This window comes from Alternaria arborescens (assembly GCF_004154835.1).
Source record: "Alternaria arborescens strain FERA 675 chromosome Unknown contig_19, whole genome shotgun sequence".
Lineage (NCBI taxonomy): Eukaryota > Fungi > Ascomycota > Dothideomycetes > Pleosporales > Pleosporaceae > Alternaria > Alternaria arborescens.
The window spans coordinates 389,812-407,852 of record NW_021167874.1 but is presented as its reverse complement, the minus strand read 5'-3'; the positions used below and the strand labels follow the sequence as shown (position 1 = coordinate 407,852).

The following is an 18,041-nucleotide window of genomic DNA, read 5'->3' as shown; positions in this document are numbered from 1 at the left end:
CATTAGTTGCCCGGGCGTAAATGTCACCCATCTGGCTAACTTGATGATTTCTCTCGGTGACGTTGTCTTGATCGATACAGAATGCGTCAATCCATACGGCTTTCAAATCGCCGGCATGATTGATGCGAGCCACACCAAGGAAGTCCCAAAGATTTTTACGGCAGGAGAATCTTTTTCCATTTATACAAATTATTTGTTGGTTCAGCTCAGTGCCCCAGACATACGACAAGCAGGTGTATTCGGCGTCGGTAGTGGTGTGCCATATCTTGCATTGTATGAGACCCTTGCTGGAGAGATCAGGCAGTATCCTCAACAGGCGTATTGAGTTGCGCGTTGTATCCAACTGGGTATGTCCAAAGTTGTCATTACCAGGATCCTGTTGCCTGGCACTTGCTTGTGGACCATGCGACGCCATGAGAGTGAATGTTGAGATTGTGGACGCGGAACGGAGGTAGTTTGGGTGGGTAGGCAGCAACTTCTGGTCAGGCTGAAGTTTTAGTAAAGGTTAAGCCCACCTTTCGTTGAGAGTCGACAAGTCTCATTACGTGTATGACGTCCTAAGCCAGTGCTAACCATATACGGAAGACAGGGCTGTGCACCATACAGCTGGTATGATGGGGCAAGGTCTCAATCATCACATAGGTGATATGCTATTGGCGTGCGCACAGGAGAGGAGACGACTTAGCCAGATATCATAAAAGTGGAACGTATATGGAGTTCTATAGAACAAGGAATTAGTATAGTGACTAGACTAGAAAGCTTCCAATGGCAATCGATATACTACCTGATGATCTAATTTACTGATCAATGGATGTATGGGCTCGGAAGCTGTGACCGGCATACACCTGTTTTCACCTATCTATGTAGGTAAGGAATCTGAGAATTCGAAATGAGATAGTGTGATCAACCAAGCCTGCTCAAGCTATTGCCGTTGCAAACAGTATGGTTTGTTGTGCCGAGCTGTTCGAGGCTGCAAGTGCGGGGCGGCTGACTTTAGGGCTCATCGGATGATGCAAGCGCGACGGGGCATCGGGCCCGAGTGTTCCTACCTCTTTAGCTACCCATGTATTCTCCTCCTCGCAAACCTCGTCTGTGTTACAAAGTCATGAGTTTCTTTGTCGCATATTCTCAGTTTCACATATGCTTCATCCGAGACTCTAGAAAACGTACCTACTGGACTTCCCACAACTTTCCAGCACATAGCCTCATTTCAAGATTGTGGCGTCCGTAGCGGCACAGCTCATACAGCCCTGTACCTGATTGAGATGGACAAAGGTATCTATTGGTCAGCTTTGTCTCATTCCGGTAAAAAGAACTGCATGACTGCCTCGGGGGCTTCATAGAGTTTGGCTGTGCGAGGCTCTGCTGTTGATGGCAACCAATAGGCCTCCACCAAACGCGCTCAATGTCTCAGCCCATGTACGTTCGCGATTTCTTTGCAAAGAGCAGTAAAAGCAAGAACGCGGAATGCAGTTATCGATGCCGTATAATACTTCGCCGCATCCTGGCAAGAACTGAATTGCTTCTTATACACATATTTTGAACATCACTTAAATCTACTCTCCTTAGCTCGCGTCATGGCGGATGTCATTTCTATGATAGCAGGTATCGGATCGATACTGAAAGCCTTTGGATCCACTGGGGTATACCTCAGAAGTGTCTCGAACGTGTCGAAAGAGACGCAACTCATAGCTGATCAATTACATGCGACAGAAGCTGTTCTCAAAGCTCTCGAGACTAGTCTTAAGGTTTCACCACCCTCTTCCAAATCCTACACTGTTTGGGCCGACCCAATGAACCTAGTCCTTGGCAAAATCAAATCGATCATTGATGGCCTAAACACAAAGCTCTCTTCCCAGCGTGGTGTGGTCATATTGAGCTTCAGGAAGAAGGTAATGTGGCCATTTGAGAAGGATGATTCAGAGGTTTTGCTAGCGCATCTGAAAGCACACTTGCATGTGCTGCTAATAGCTCAGACGTCTCTGACCAGGTATGCGATATCGTTCGATAGATGTCCAAATACGACTGACAGTCTGGAGTAGTAATGCGATAACTATTCGGAATTCGGCACGAGAGATTGATGACATATTGACACAGGTGGGAAATCAATATCCCTCAAAAATAATCCAATCGAACGCGAAGACGATTACACCTTGGGATTCGGCCTCCCAAATAAGCGTTCAATCACGAAAGACAAAGAAAAGTCTGATTGAAAAGGCAGTTGGTATATGGTATCAGCGCGACACCTCACGGTGGGTACAACCGATATGTTCATTCATAACATTCGCTGACAACACAAAACACAGCGAACGGCCAGGCGAGCAGAAACGCCCGCAGAAGGCAAAGCCTCCCTTTCCAACTTCAGGAAGTTCGTGGACACCGCCGGCATACTTAAATACTTACGAAGCATCCATGTGAGGTTATTCCTTATGTATATCTGCAAAGCTTCACTAACGTATTTGGAGTGAACTTTCCAGTCTTCGATTCTGTCGACGGGGATCGCAGGCTACCGAGCCTCGAGAAGTAGGCCAGGGCTCTCTCACCATCGCAATCACCCAAGACGGTAGCAGAAATCGTGTATACTATTCTGTTCTTTCAACTTCAGTACCGTATGAATGTCAGCGTACGTGTAGCATCGTGAGATAGTGACACTGTATACCGCTGATGAAACGGGACAGTCAACCCACAAAATCCCGGGATGGACATCACAACTAACTACGGTGCCACTTTCCGTTGGCCAGTATCCGAAAATGGTTATGAATCGACGACAGAAGAGATTCTTACTCTCACATTTTACAACGCTTATGGTGAGAATCACGATTCCAGAGGCAATCATGTTCAACTAACTCCCTAAGGAAAACCCGCGGATGAATCCAAGACCAACTTCTTGTTCATGCTCAACACGCTTTGCAAGGAGGCTAAAAAGGTTCAAGGGATGAGCATGCGTCAGCGCAGGAAAGCAGCAAGTTTACAGGGTTATAGTCGACTGCCAAATTTCCATGAGCTCGAACAGACAACGACTCCTACTCCAAGCGTCTATCCGTCGAATCATCGACGCTTCTTGACTGACGCCTGGTTTATCGATCCATTCTATCCAAGCGGTACATCTGTGGAAGTAAATTCGACCAGAAAACGTTAGATGTACGGATGAGTTCACAGCTACAGCAACTGTGACCGAACCCTTTGCTTTTACAGCTGCAGCTATCACACCCCTAATTACTTGTCCGATTTTGAATTTCTGGAACTTGCGCGCTAACACGGGTAACGCATTCGATAATGTTGTCGTAATGACATAACACGAGAAACATCCATTTCAGTGAGATAGTTATCATCCATGCCTGCTCATCTGTACAACACCATACTCGTTTCACCTGACGTCACTAAGCTGTCGAATTAGTTGCAACATATCAGAAAGGAAGCAGCCGATACCCTGAGCCAGACGATTGATGAGTGAAGAAGTTCGGAGGAAAGGAAAGAAACAGCGAGGTTGAGGGTATTAGATATCGCATTATCGTTTTTGGGGTAATGTTACAAAGTTTCCATCATTCCGTCCCAACATCATGCCATTAAATCCCAACCATGATTAATCAGTCGATGGTTCATGCAACCATCCAGAGCGTAAGGGTATCTACAAAGCGAACATGGCAAGGGCGGCGGCACCGAGGATACCGACAGCCTGGGTGGCCTGAGCGGCACCACCGGTGAACTCAGACACGGAGGCAGAGGGGGTCATGCTCATGCTGCCGCTGGCGGTAGGGGTAGCGGTCATGGACATGGACTCGGACATGGACATCTCGGATGACATGGAGGAGGCAGCCGATGCGACAGCGGAAGAGGCCTCGGAGAGGACGGAGGATGCCTCAGAGGCCATGGAGGAAGCCATGGAGGAGGCGGCTGAGGCGGCAGCAGATGTAGCGGAGGCTACAGCAGAGCTGGCAGCGGGAGCGCTGGCATCAGGGATGCTGATGGGAACACCAGCAGCAGAGCAGGTGGACTCAACAGCGGCGATGGCGGCGGCCTGGTCGGAAGGACCGCAGGCACCCTGAACACAGGGCTGAACCTGGGACAGGAGCTGAGCACCCTTCTTGCAGTGGCATGCGAAGTCGGTAAGAGAGGAGCAGCCGTCGCTGGTGAGGGGACCGACGAAGCAGTTGAGCTGTGCACTGTTAGTTTACATGACACCCATGAAAAGTTTCTGACAACATACAGCGCAAGACGGGATGTTGTCAAGCTGAGCGGCGCCAACGGAGGCCAGAGCGACGATGGTAGCGATGGTGAAGGTCTTCATTTTGACGGAAGTTCTGGTGTTGATACAGTGATCGGTGTAGTGAGAGTTCTTTGGTATGTGTATAACGACAGTGAAGCTTGCAGAAAAACGAGGAGCGAACTGTCGCAAGCTCTTTATATCAACCGCGTCTCGAGGCCTCCCATGTCCCGGTGGGAAACAAGCTAGCACAGTAGCACCCAAGTGGATACCGCAAAGGGCATCTTGTTCGCCCCATTCGAGATCTGCGTGCAGCCCCTGGAGGTATTGCTCAATGTGGTAGAGCTCGATGACGCTACCCCAGACTACCAACTGCTAGCTGCGGCTGATCGAGACTGGACTGACGATGGGAAAGTCTATTGCTTGCCATTGCCACGGAACGAAGCGCGCCGCGTCTCGCCGAACAAGTGGTCTTGATTCATGAAGGTTGGAACAAAGGAGATATTATCCGCGTAGCTCGAGTATAAAGTTTTTTGACGTATTGAATAGAAATTGCAGGGAGTATGTAGTGCAGATGCCTCATGTAAAAAGCCATTGGTGTGTCGATTGGATGTCATTGTTGAGCATTGGCACTGGGGCGACGGCGACTCCAGGCAAGGGACGGGGGAAGAACCTGTTAAGGCGCCAAGACACTAGAAGCTTTTGCTCATTGGGCAACCTGCAGCCAGTGACGGAGCTGGCCGTTCTCATTTAACCGCTTTCGGAGTTGGTGCGAAGCGCAAAAATCCGGGGCAGTCTTGGAAGGTACACATGTCAGCACGCAGAACGAACGAGGACGTACTTTACTGGCTTGGGAAGATGTTTGACAACGATGTTCCTTCTCGAATATGGGCACTGTGACCTATGGGTGGCGGCAGGCAAAAGGCGACACAAAATCGATAGCTGGCGCTGAATCCGTTGTTACAACCCCGCAAAATTTCGACCCTTCTCGGCCATACGTCCGGGACAATCCATGCACGGCTTTCTGGCTAAGCTCCCCCATTTAGTCGCGCAGAAAGTCGCCAGGAACCTGGCCCACTCGTTGAACGGATGCGCCATCCGAACAACCATCGCTGTAAAATTCTCGGAGAGTCAAGATCGGGTGGCGTGAGGCTGGCGGCCTTACTGTGCCTGCATGTTTCTACAGAATCCATTCTCCGAAAGAGTCGTCTTGTATATGTTCAGGCGCGGTGCTGTAAGGTGGTGCATGTCTCTACGCGTACAGTGCTGTCATGCGACCATTACGACCTTGTTGTTGAAGAGCAAGGGTCTGGCCGTTCCTGCGTCATATTACGCGGAGGCAGCTTCCTCCTCTGGAAGGATCTGGCGGCTCGGTCTGGCTCTGGCTTCAAGTTCCTCGGCAGCATGTGCTTGTATTTGCGCCCGTTCACTGCTTTTGCGCAATCCTGGTGAGTTGGGGCCATGAGCTGTAAAGCGGAGAACCCGGGAGATCTGGGGAAACAAGCATCGTAGTAGCAACGGACGTAGATGGGTCGTGTTGATGCTTTCGCGATGCATTGCATGACCACGGTGATGTTTGTCTAAACATTTTTTTCGGTGAACGCCACGCATACCGTTAACAACATCTGACATGTGAGCTCCGCGCCGTGGCTCTGCGATATTGCGGCGCGGAGCCTCGTATCCCCCCTGCAGGTCTCGAAATGTGGTGTGTACATGCGAGCGCCTTGTATTGGACCGTTTAACCACCGCAGATATTGGGAGGTCCGATGTTGGCACCCATGTGAGATCGCTCACCAGCTCTCTTACGTACAAGGTTACCGGCCATATAACCTCATTGAGCTCCCAACATTCCGGGCTCTTCCTCTGGTCGAGATGTGTATCGCACGGATCCTGCGCCCATCATGGAATGCTACCTTTCGATCCTTACATTTCGAGAGGTTAGAGTTGGTTGAAGATCAAGCTGTGACTACGAGCAGACGGTACGGTTGAGAGTGATGCTATTGTGCGATACGCTGACGTTGTACGCAACCATTTCCGCAAACCATCGTCTTTTTTTTTAGAGCTTGCGCTTCAATGGATGCAACAGACTCTGGTTTGATGCGTTCACCAGCAGAGGCTTTTGCGACGGTGGATCCGCACAAGTCATGTGTGTCCATCCTGTTTCGTGGGTTGGATTATGGTCTCATTGCCGATTCGCGCAGTAACTGACACTGGTCGTTTTGGCATGATTGCAACCAAGTCGAACGCCGTCTTTCGAGGAACAACCAAATATACATGTATTCCGGATTTGAGAGTCTCAGGTGGGATAAAGCGGGACCATGCAACAAGCAGCGAAGTAGATCGACGGTAGCCGCAAGACTAGAAGATATGTAAGCAATTCGATGCAGTGAAGATTGCAAGAAGATCACGTCGCATAATATAAGAAATTCAGGAATGGTGTGAAGATAGCAAGATATGTCGTGCTCAAGTCGACTGCGAGGCTGAACAGCCTTGGAAGGTAGCAGCCTGAAGATCAGATAAGATATTCCTCGGTGTTAGCTCGGCTTGGTCAGGCAGGCGCGCTAGTGAAACTTCCATCATCAATGTTCGCGATGGAGAGTCGACGACCAGCTGTTGGCCTCTGGTATCACCCAACACATCAACACGTAAGTTTCTCTTGTGAACGTCACTGCAGTCGCGAACCACCACAGCTTACGCTAGCTCAGTAAACCTCCCACCTCCACATCACGTCGTCATCATGGCCGAGACCGCAGCTTCGCGACCTCAAAGCACGGCGGAGCAGCTTATCAGAACCTCTTCGAAGCGCACACGAGAGATATTTGCCGCCGACTTTGCGTCTCCCGCCGCACTAGACCACGCCTCTAATGGCAGTTTTTCGATACACCCGACAACACCAGCACCCTTAGCCGCCGCAGAACAGGCCAGCGTCGCATCGCGCATTCGCAACGAATATGAGCATGTACGCGAGCTCCCACCTGCACTGGCCGCGAAAATGGCCAGCGCAGCATCCACGGCGGCCGAACGGCGCAAGAAGATCAAGGCGCAGAATGCCGAAGAGAAGGCATCGGACCCTAAGATGCAGAGGATGATTGATGGTGTCGCGGAGAAGGCAGACAAGGCGCGCGACGCGCAGTCAATGCAGTTAGCAGTGAGGGCTGGAGGAAAGGGCGCCGCGCCAAATGCCCAAGGACCTACGCCAAACAGAGACCAGACGTCCAGCGCGCTGGTGAGGAAGGATGTGGTTCGCCAAGCGAAGCCTGACTGGCATGCGCCCTGGAAGGTTAAGACGGTCATCAGCGGACATATGGGATGGGTAAGCAACACCATAAGATCGTGCGCAATAGCGGCAGCGACTGACTTTGTATAGGTGCGATCAGTGGCAATGGAGCCTGGAAACCAATGGTTCGCTACGGGTGCCGCAGACAGGACGATCAAACTTTGGGATCTGGCCAGTGGTCAACTGAAAATTACATTGACAGGACACATTTCGGCAGTTAGAGGGCTCGCAGTGAGCCCAAGACACCCATACCTTTTCTCTTGCGGAGAAGACAAGATGGTCAAGTGCTGGGATCTCGAGACCAATAAGGTCATCAGACATTACCATGGCCACTTGAGCGGAGTCTACTCGCTTTCGCTCCATCCGACCGTAGATGTGCTCTGCACAGGAGGACGCGACGGTGTAGTCCGCGTTTGGGACATGCGATCACGCAGCAACATCCACGTCCTTGGAGGCCACAAGGGAACCATTTCCTCAATCCAATGTCAAGAAGCCGAACCCCAGGTTATTTCCGGAAGCATGGACAGCACCATACGACTCTGGGATCTTGTCGCAGGAAAGACGCGTACGGTACTTACCCACCACAAAAAGTCTGTTCGCTCTCTTGCCACACATCCAACAGAATTCACATTTGCCTCTGGATCTGCGCAATCAGCGAAGCAATGGCTGTGTCCGGAAGGCAACTTTATGCAGAACTTCTCGCCCGTCAACAGCATCATCAATACACTCTCTGTCAACGAGGACAACATCATGTTCGCTGGTAGCGACAATGGTGAGGCCTCATTCTACGACTGGAAGACAGGTCACCGCTTCCAGCACACAGAAAGCATTGCGCAACCGGGTTCTCTTGAAGCGGAAGCAGGTGTCATGTGCTCGACGTTTGACAAGACTGGTCTGCGTCTCATCACTGGAGAGTCGGACAAGTCAATCAAGATTTGGAAGCAGGACGAGAACGCGACTGAAGAGACACATCCACTCGACTGGAAGCCGACACTCGGAAGGCGGAAGTTCTAGAGTAGATTGCCTTGAAGAGACGGAGCAGCCTGTGCATAGTGTTCGGAGTTGGATTGGCGTCAAGAATGTAACATTATTGGGATCATGGCATTGTTTGCATAGGAGGTTATACCAAGCACGGAGAGCGCAATCATTTCTACGGTCATCGATAGCGCATACGAAGACTCGACATGATACAGATAGTTAAACAAGTAACTTTCACCTCAGGCTTGTCCAGACCAATATAAAGCTGTACAGTAGCAAGTGTGCCCAGCCTGATGCATGTGAATACGGAATACGCGGGATACGTCAGTGGTCTAAGCTTGAAAGTGGGTTGTCCAAAGAACACCAAGCCTCCCGCACTCCCAACCATCCCGCTCAAGATGCAGAAACGGGCGGCACCCGCACGATTATGGCCCCCGTGAAGCGCAGAGATCTGGTCTTCGCCGCTATCGCCATCTTCATCGCCTGGGGGTACCTGACTCATTGGCAGCCGAAGCTACACTACCTACCCTACGCCTTTATCGCCGGAGTGGTCGCGACGCTTGCGCTGCTAGCATGGCTCACCTTTACGATTGCCTGGGACAGAGACGTGCGAAGCGGCGGAAAGGTCGACTACGGGCCGCGCCATGTCGCCTTCGTTGCGCCAGACAGGTGGAAAGCTGAGAGGGAGGCCATGAACCTGAGGAACACGTACATGATGGAGCCACTATACCCCGCGTCCTTCATGATATCAGACAGCATTGACGTGCTGATTGGGCTGATACTGCGCGACTTTGTGAAGAGCTGGTATGGCAGTATAAGCAAAAGCCCAACATTCGTCAACGAGGTGGACCGGGCGATACGGGCTTCAATGGGCGAAGTGCGAGAGCGCATACTGGCAGTGGATATGGTCGAGACAGTTGTATCACGCATGATACCTCTTATCACGGACCACTTGCGAGCATCGTATGAGGCAGAGCGCATAGTTCGTGGACGCAAGCTGTCACGGGATATCACGGATTCTGAGGAGCTTGACCTGGCCATTGCAGCCAAATACAAGGAGGGTCGGTTGCATCCGGCGGCTTCGCTGGCATATTCGAATACCAAGCCTATACAGCAGCAACATCTACGAAGCATCGTCGCGCGATTACTGCCCACGATCATACCTGCGAACATGTCCACCAGTCCTGCCGTCAATGTACTGATCAAAGAGCTTGTAGCCTGCGCAGTCTTGTTTCCTGTGATGCAGATGCTTGCTGACCCAGACATGTGGAACCAGCTTATGGAGGGCTATGTAAGAGTCTACCCGCTCGTAGTAGGACGTAGCTAACATGGCAGGGAAAATCTTTGATCCAAGAAAGGAAGACTGTTCGCAAGATTCGAGCTGCCCTCGACGAGCACGCTCCGCCGTCACCGAAAAACCTCAAGAATGTTCAATTCCCGAAACTTGCGCCCGGTGATAACGAGCGACGATTCGAACGTTTCATACGAGCCATCCGGCAAACCAATACCCTTGCAGATGCCAGACGATTTCGCAGCGAGGTGTCAAGTCAACTACGGAAGGACTCAATGGTAGAGGGTCAAGACCCTGTGTACCTTCGGCGCCTAGAAACAGCGCGGCAAATTCTGGATACAAAGGTCGCCAACCTCAGCGCTGGTGGCTCAGTTCGAGCAAAAGTTGCCGAACAGGAGAAGCCGAAGCACAAACGTACCTCGTCCAAGTTCGCAAACGCGTCTCTGCGCGAAGTACTGTACGATGCCTCGGGCCTGTCTTGCTTTATGGAGTTCATGGATCAAGCAGACCTGATGAGGCTGGTACAATTCTGGATTGTGGTAGATGGCTTCCGCAATCCACTGGAGGTAGAGACTGAAGAAGCGCCGGACTATATAGGCGCGCTTCCTGCCTGGACAGAGTCTGATCGTGCAGATCTTGCGCAGATTCACGATGGTTACCTGTCAAAACCGGAGCTGAAGATACTACCTGAAGCACGCCAGGCGGTTTCAGAGTTTCTCAAAGCTGGACGGAAGGCAACACCGCAGCAATATCATAATGCGAGGCGTTCGTTATTGCGTGCGCAGACGGCAGCATACGACCAGTTACAGGAACCCTATTTTCGAAGATTCAAGAAATCTAATCTGTACTACAAGTGGCTAGCTATGGACGAGGCAGCAAACGCTCAGAATAGCACCGTTAATACCAGGACTGTAGCGCAAACCCTTGACAACTCGTCCACGGCGGCGCCTGCTATGGTCCGGACCCAGTCACGGCAGAGGAGTGCGTTGCAGATCCCGCATGGAGACCTGCGTCGAGCTGTTGCATCATCATCAGATCTGAAGAGCCAAGGAAATGTCAAGAACGTCGAACCGCCCGCACGACGCTCTCTAGATGTACAGACGCCATCATCTGCACGCACGCCTCTGTTTGACGACGACTACGACTCCGACCCTCTTGCACACTCGACCGCAAGCCTCAACTCCGACTTTGGCCATGGTCGCACCAATGGTAACAACACGCAGGTGGTCGACGCCATGCAAGCTGCTATTATTGACATCATGGATGAGCCTGAAGGATCTATCTTCTACGAGCCAAGTCTAAAGTCGCCAATAGACAATGTCTCAATGCGTGGATCCGCCGACATACAACGAGTGTCGTCCCCGCGTCCTCAAGGACAATCACATCAAAGCAAGGAAGACCTCAAGCCAAGTATAGCATCACTGGGTCTAGTTGGAGAGCCCAGAACGCGTGGAGTCTTTGATGATGATATCTTTGGCGATGAGGAGAGATTTCTGGAAGACGAGATCGATGACCCCTTACCAAGAAGCAAAGCCGATGAGGAAGAGATACATGAGGCAGCACCTGGAGATCTGGGTCTTGCCGAAGCTATCGATGCACTTACTGCAGATATCGAGCGTCTTGTATCGCAAGAGTCTATCGTTGACTCTCTTACATCGAAGGCGGAGTTGACAAATAACGCTGCCGAACTGAGGATCTTACGAAAATCGAAAGCCAGTCTCCAGCGAGAGATACAGAGGAAGGAGCTACAACGTCAGCAGTACATTGTCCAAGAGAGCGATAACAGCTTGTATGGACGAGCCACTGTATTCATTCAATCTATCATGGTCGGTACTGAAGAAGATGGTAAGGAGTACGCTATGTATGTCATCGAAGTCCGACGACGTGCTGGTGATCAGATGCCTGCCGCTACTTGGGTCGTCTCACGGCGGTATAGCGAGTTCCACGAACTGAACAAAAGGCTTCGAGTGAAATTTCCCCAAGTTCGAAATCTAGAGTTCCCGCGCCGGCAGATGATGCTTAAGCTTCAAAAAGATTTCCTACACAAGAGACGGCTAGGTCTTGAGAAGTACCTGAGGGAGCTTCTACTCATCCCAGCTGTGTGCCGCAGTCGTGAACTACGCGCCTTCCTTTCTCAGGCGGCGATCAGTCCTGCCGATGCGTTAAGAAACCAAAATCCTAACTCCAACGACTTTGTGACTCGCATCTACAACTCGGTCGCAGATGGCATGGAAGAATTCCTGGGCAATATACCTGTACTCGATCAACTGTCTGTCGCAGGTCAAAACCTCATATCAGCCGCTACCACCCAGCTCGCGAATACAAACGGCGCAACAGCCCAACCTGGCAACCTCTCTTCGTCCGGTGTTCTCGTCGCCGGCGAACCCAACAACGACGCAGAGGCAGAGGCAGAGCTCCTCGCCTTCGAAAACAAAGAGCTCGAGCCTTTCGTAAAACCAATCTGCGACATCTTCCTTGAGACCTTTGAGCTAAACCGCGAGAACAACTGGCTTCGAGGTCGCGCCGTCGTTGTAGTCCTCCACCAGCTTCTCGGCGGCACCATCGAACGCAAAGTCCGCGAGTCTTTTGACAACCTGCTGTCTGAAAACAACATCGTCAAGTACATTGATACGTTGAAGGATAGCATGTGGCCCAATGGCAGGATGAAAGCGGGCGTTGAGAGGACCAGCAAGGACAAAGAGGGGAGTAGGAAAGCGGCGAGCGAGGTTCTCAGTACACTTGTGCCTGAGTTGGCGAGTAGTGTGGTGGGGAGGCAGAATGCGCAGTTGGCGGCGAAGAAGATTGAGGGGACTATTAATAATACAAGGCTGAAGTAAGTTTACAAGTGAGTTTAGTGTATTGAGTACAGCTAACAAGATGCAGTACGCATATTGCTTTCACACTGCTAGACGAGATGATCCAGGTTTTGTTTCCGGATGTTAGTACGAAGTAATGTTCAGGGATATGGTAGTGTTGCATAGCTGGCGTTCTGCGTAGGCGTCACAGTGGAGTATTACTGTGGAGTCTTGGATCTATCCGTATCATGTTTATGTTTTGTCTCAAATCCACATCTCTATTTTCATGCTGGTTCTCATCCTCTGTTGGTAATTACGACCACTCGTTCTTTCTTCTTCTTGCTTTCGTTACGTCATAGTGGCGGCCTCCCAGAATAGGGATACCTCAGGCATGAGGATAGGCACAAAGGCAGATAACATGTTGCCCAAAGCAGTTCTGTTTATCATGCGTAGAGGTTCTGCCTAGATATGTCGCGAGGCTGAGGAGCTGGAATCCTGGAATCGATACATGTACGCGCCGGCGAGGCTGAAAAGCTGGAACACCAGAATTGGCTGGTGTACGCGCCCGCATGCATACGCCGTATGCACGCATGTTTGTTCGCCATTGACTGGTGCCCGCTATTCCACCGCAGATAAAAGGAATTCGATACCTCACCTTCACCTCTCATCACAGCACGAAGGGCTTTTCGGCTAGCGTCAACACAAACGCTGAAGAGTTGCTCCTTCCCAGCAAGAGTCGCCAACAACACAATCTTTGCTGCAACACATTGTTTCGTAACTTACACTCAAACTCACACTTCAAAAGACTCACTATGTCTGGACGCGGCGGTGGACGCGGTTCACGTGGCGGACGAGGGGAACGAGGCTGGCGAGGAGGTAGAGGTTCTGGTCGCGGTCGCGGTCGCGGTCGTGGCGGCAACTCGTTCAGCAACCACGATGGCAACCCACAGCATGAGTCAAAGCCTTTTAGAGTAAAAGAGACGGACGAGCAGAGAGAGGCCCGAAAGTCATACAGCTCCTGGAAGCGCCGTCTTGGTGAGGCTGAGACTGATCCGACAACTATGCGGCGCCTTTGGTAAGTACTTCATTCTACGAACTTCACATGAGACACGCACTGACTTCCTACACCAAAACTTTAGGGAAGGTGCATTGGGCATACTCGAAAACGGAGATAGAGACTGGCGCCAACAGCTCCCGCAAGATCTCGATGATTCGGATGACGAGAGCGGTCATCGCCACATTCTCGCCATTCTACGCACGACGGTTGCTGGCTCAGACTACGGTACCTTCCTTGGCAACGCTCGTAATTTCCTCCTCACGATTACGCACTCATCGCTCCTACGTTGTCTTGCGGTCGACACACATGTCGGATCGATCTATAACCTCTTCGGCGGGGTCGCCGGACGTACGGCGGTTCAATATCTGCAGCGGGTTTCCAAAGCTCTCTTAGCAGTTAAAACAGCTGTTTCCTCTGCATTGTCTACGGAGGATCGTCAAACAACGCTTCTGGCAATGGCAATGGCGCTATTCGAGTTGTTGAGGCGGGAGCGAAGAGCACGTTTCAACGACGATATCATACCGCTCGTGGACTCAATCCAGACTGCAAGCGATACTTGCAAGGGCTCTCCAGATGTTTCGGCACGGACTATCAACCGCCTCAACGATATTCGAGCCCTGGTAGCACGTGCGCAAGGATTGCTAGCTGATAGTGTAGATGATGATGACATTGGCGACCACGACGATTCTAGTGGCCAGAGGTCTTTCTATCCAAGAGATCTGGTAGTTCCTTCGGGCCGCTTCGATAACGACAAAAAGGACATCGGTGACCTGGTACTCTTTCCAACTCGTGATGAGATCATGACCGATGAGAAAGAGTTTCTGCCATATACGGATCCAGATCAACCGCATTTCCTTGAAGACCCCGTACAACGCCACATCGACACTTACTTCCGGCTACTACGTCACGACATCTTTGGTGAACTGAAAGGTTCTTTGGCTGGTATCATGCATGCAGTGTCTCAAGACCCTAATGCGCTGTCCTATGCCAATCTTGGAGACATGCGCGCCAATCAGTATACCAACGCCCGTGTCTCCTATGTCACACTCAATAAGCGAAAGGGTCTGCAGGCTCAGATGGAATTCTCACAGCCTGCAATAGTTCGAAAGAAGAATGCCGATCAGAAGGTGAAGTGGTGGGAGGAGTCGCGACGATTCGATGACGGGTCACTCCTGTCATTCATCTGGATCCAAGATAATGTCGTTCAACACATCTTCCTCACTGTCTCAGACAAGACCACGAATCCCAAGCAGGAGTATAGCCTCACACACCATCACCAGATGGCTTACGTCACGACGAGTTTGGTGACTCAAGACCGAGCAACAGTCAAAATGCTCATGCGCGCAAACATTGGAGTGACCCGCGGCCTCTTGCTGGAATTTCCGAAGGTCATGCCGGCGACATTTGCACCCACTTTAGAGAGCCTACAGGCTATGCATAGGCTGAACCGTCTGCCCTTCCGGCAATGGATTGTTCCAGACAAACACAGTGGTACCCAAGGGGCACGTGGAATTCAGAAGATTCCTCCACCTCTCTATGCGCGCACCTCTGGCTTTCGGTTCCCAGCCACAACGCTCATGAAGGACAAGAACGGCGAGCCATTTTCGATCGAACCGACCTCATCGTGCGACGACGAGGCGCTCCTTGACAAGCTTGAGACCAAGACACAGCTGGATCGCGGACAGTGTCGCGCATTAGTTGCTGCGTTGACCCGCGAATTTGCGTTCATTCAAGGACCTCCAGGTACAGGAAAGAGCTATTTGGGTCTCCAGATCATGAGAATACTGCTGGATATCAAGAAGAAGAAGAAGGACCTTGGGCCCATACTTATCGTATGCTATACGAACCATGCCTTGGACCAGTTTCTGGAACACCTACTAGACATCGGTGTGAAAAAGCTCATTCGTGTCGGAGGCATGAGTAAGTCGAAGAAGCTTTCCAACCACAACCTTCGCACCATTGGCGAACAGGAGACCAAAACTAAATCCGAGAAGTACATGGCGGCTATGAGTTACAGGAACCTGGAAGAGAATGAGAGTGAGGCTGGAAAGACCTTTGCTGGTCTTCGCGGCTTGTCAAAGCGTGCGCAGTGGCAAAATCTCAAAGCCCATATCCACGAGGAATACCCAAGAATCTACAACCAGTTCCGTCGCGTCGATGATCAAGGCTTCCAGACGGCTGGCCGTCACCCATTCGATGTATGGATTGCAGGCATTGAAACACACCATCGTCCAGTACTATCCCCGGAGGTCTTACGACAAGTCATACAGAGAGCTACTGGAAATGTGTTCTCCCTGTCAGTTCATGAGAGGAGCGCACTGATCGCTCATTGGGTTTCTGAGGCTCAAAACAACAAGGTTAGCGAGCTTTTTGAGATTGTCAACGATGCTACCAAGACGCAACGCGAATTGAGCAACATCCACGAAGAGCTCAATCGTCGACTACTAGAGGATTCAGATGTCATCGGCGTCACGACCTCTGGGTTGGCAAAGCGCATTTCATTGCTCCAGCAGGTGAAGTGTAAGGTTATCATCTGCGAGGAGGCGGGAGAGGTCATGGAGAGCCACATGATTTCTGCGCTTCTTCCTGATGTTGAGCACCTGATCCAGATTGGTGATCACCAACAACTCCGGCCTTCAGTCAGCAATTTCCGCGACTTGTCGCTCGAAAGCGACCGAGGAAAGCTCCATGCGCTTGACAGGAGTCAGTTCGAACGACTCTCAGTCGGTGAGCCTGGGCGGCCTCTTATGCCCGTTGCTCAGCTGAACGTACAACGTCGTATGCGCCCGCAAATATCCTCGCTAATTCGCGAGACCATATACGACAAACTCAAGGATCATGCATCTACCATTGAGCTGCCTGACGTTGTCGGGTTGCGCCATAACGTCTTCTGGCTTGATCATACCAACCTAGAGAACGAAAAGGGTAGCGATGTACACAACACCAAGTCCAAATCCAATTTGTGGGAAGTCAAGATGGTGCATGCACTAGTCCGGCATGTCGTTCGACAAGGTGTTTACAAGCCAGATGATATCGCGGTACTAACACCCTATACTGGCCAGCTTCAGAAACTGCGAGCTGCTATGCGCAGCGATTTTGAGATTTGTCTCAGCGATCGCGACAAAGAAGCGCTCGAGAGGGATGGTTTTGCAGTGGACAGTGACAGCAGTCCGGACGTTGCGACACCCGATCATGAGAGTCATCAAGGCAAGCCGTTAGAGAAGAAACAGCTATCAGAGCTATTGAGAATTGCTACGGTTGACAACTTCCAAGGCGAAGAGGCCAAAATTATCATCGTCTCCCTTGTTCGAAGCAACGAGAGGCAGAACGTCGGATTTCTCAAGACGACAAACCGTATCAATGTCTTGTTGAGTCGCGCTCAGCATGGCATGTATCTCATCGGTAACGCAGACACATACTCTAGCGTCGAGATGTGGCAGAGGGTCATTGGCATGCTACGTGCGACCGACTCGGTGGGTAAGGCCCTGGTTCTGTCCTGTCCAAGGCATCCCGATACGGACGCTGAAGTACAGCAACCTGAGGACTTCCATAGGCTAAGCCCTGAAGGGGGTTGCAGGGAAGCATGCGCCGATCGTCTCGATTGTGGTCATCAATGCGGGGCCCGATGCCACTCGGAAGCGATGCATGCAGTCTTCCTGTGCGAGCAGCCATGCCAGCGCCGACATCAGCCTTGTGGTCACGCATGCCAGAAAGCCACGTGCGGAGAGTCTTGTGGAAAGTGTATGGTCCCACTCGATAACGTAGAACTTCCATGCGGTCATGTCAAGCATGGTGTCGCCTGTCACCGTACCCGAAACATGTCCAGTATATCATGCGACGTCAAGGTCTCGAAGCCCATACCTGGCTGTGGGCACGATGTGATCGTAAAATGCTCAAACGATGTTTCCGGGCAAGATTTCAAGTGCCCCACTCTATGCAGTGCGCCTCTGTCTTGCGGCCATCCATGCCCTGGAACTTGCGGTCAGTGCAACACTAAAGATATGTACAACCAACCGGTCGTCAAGCACGCAGCCTGCACGAAGACATGCGGGAGAAAGCATGGAACTTGCAATCACGATTGCAATCGCCTATGCCACGATGGTACAGATTGCGGTCTGTGTCAAGCGCCATGTGAGGTGAGTGACATCTATCTATCCCCAAAGTGTATTCTGACTCCATCTAGGTACGTTGCAAGCACACTAGATGCCCGCAGAGGTGCCATGAGCCTTGTGCGCCGTGCGTCGAGCCGTGTGTTTGGTCATGTGAGCATCAAGGCGACTGCAAGATGCCCTGTTCGGCTCCGTGCAGTCGCTTGCCCTGCGACCAACGTTGTACAAAGCTCCTTCTATGCGGTCATCAATGTCCGAGCATCTGCGGTGAAGTATGCCCTGAGGACTACTGTCAAGAGTGTGGCATGAAACGTGAAGAGCAGCCGGACA

At 51.4% G+C, this 18,041-nt stretch overlaps 4 protein-coding genes across 4 annotated transcripts; 3 read left to right on the top strand and 1 right to left on the bottom strand.

Moving 5' to 3' along the window:
• Nucleotides 1–3,628: 3,628 nt before the first annotated feature.
• Nucleotides 3,629–4,288, bottom strand: AA0111_g8066 (hypothetical protein; the record flags this gene model as incomplete). Its single annotated transcript, XM_028654472.1, has 2 exons — nt 3,629–4,156; nt 4,208–4,288. 2 exons carry the CDS (start codon nt 4,286–4,288, stop codon nt 3,629–3,631), a joined length of 609 nt encoding a protein of 202 aa, XP_028504430.1.
• Nucleotides 4,289–6,941: 2,653 nt separating this feature from the next.
• On the top strand, nt 6,942–8,495 carry AA0111_g8065 (Pre-mRNA-splicing factor; the record flags this gene model as incomplete). Its single annotated transcript, XM_028654471.1, has 2 exons — nt 6,942–7,517; nt 7,572–8,495. 2 exons carry the CDS (start codon nt 6,942–6,944, stop codon nt 8,493–8,495), a joined length of 1,500 nt encoding a protein of 499 aa, XP_028504429.1.
• A 391-nt stretch (nt 8,496–8,886) lies between these two features.
• AA0111_g8064 (hypothetical protein) lies at nt 8,887–12,703 on the top strand (the record flags this gene model as incomplete). The annotated part of the gene is made up of 3 exons (XM_028654470.1): nt 8,887–9,750; nt 9,795–12,583; nt 12,634–12,703. The coding sequence occupies 3 exons, from the start codon at nt 8,887–8,889 to the stop codon at nt 12,701–12,703; spliced, it is 3,723 nt and encodes a 1,240-aa protein (XP_028504428.1).
• Nucleotides 12,704–13,357: 654 nt separating this feature from the next.
• AA0111_g8063 (hypothetical protein) lies at nt 13,358–17,143 on the top strand (the record flags this gene model as incomplete). The annotated part of the gene is made up of 3 exons (XM_028654469.1): nt 13,358–13,620; nt 13,685–17,079; nt 17,136–17,143. 3 exons carry the CDS (start codon nt 13,358–13,360, stop codon nt 17,141–17,143), a joined length of 3,666 nt encoding a protein of 1,221 aa, XP_028504434.1.
• Nucleotides 17,144–18,041: the final 898 nt, after the last annotated feature.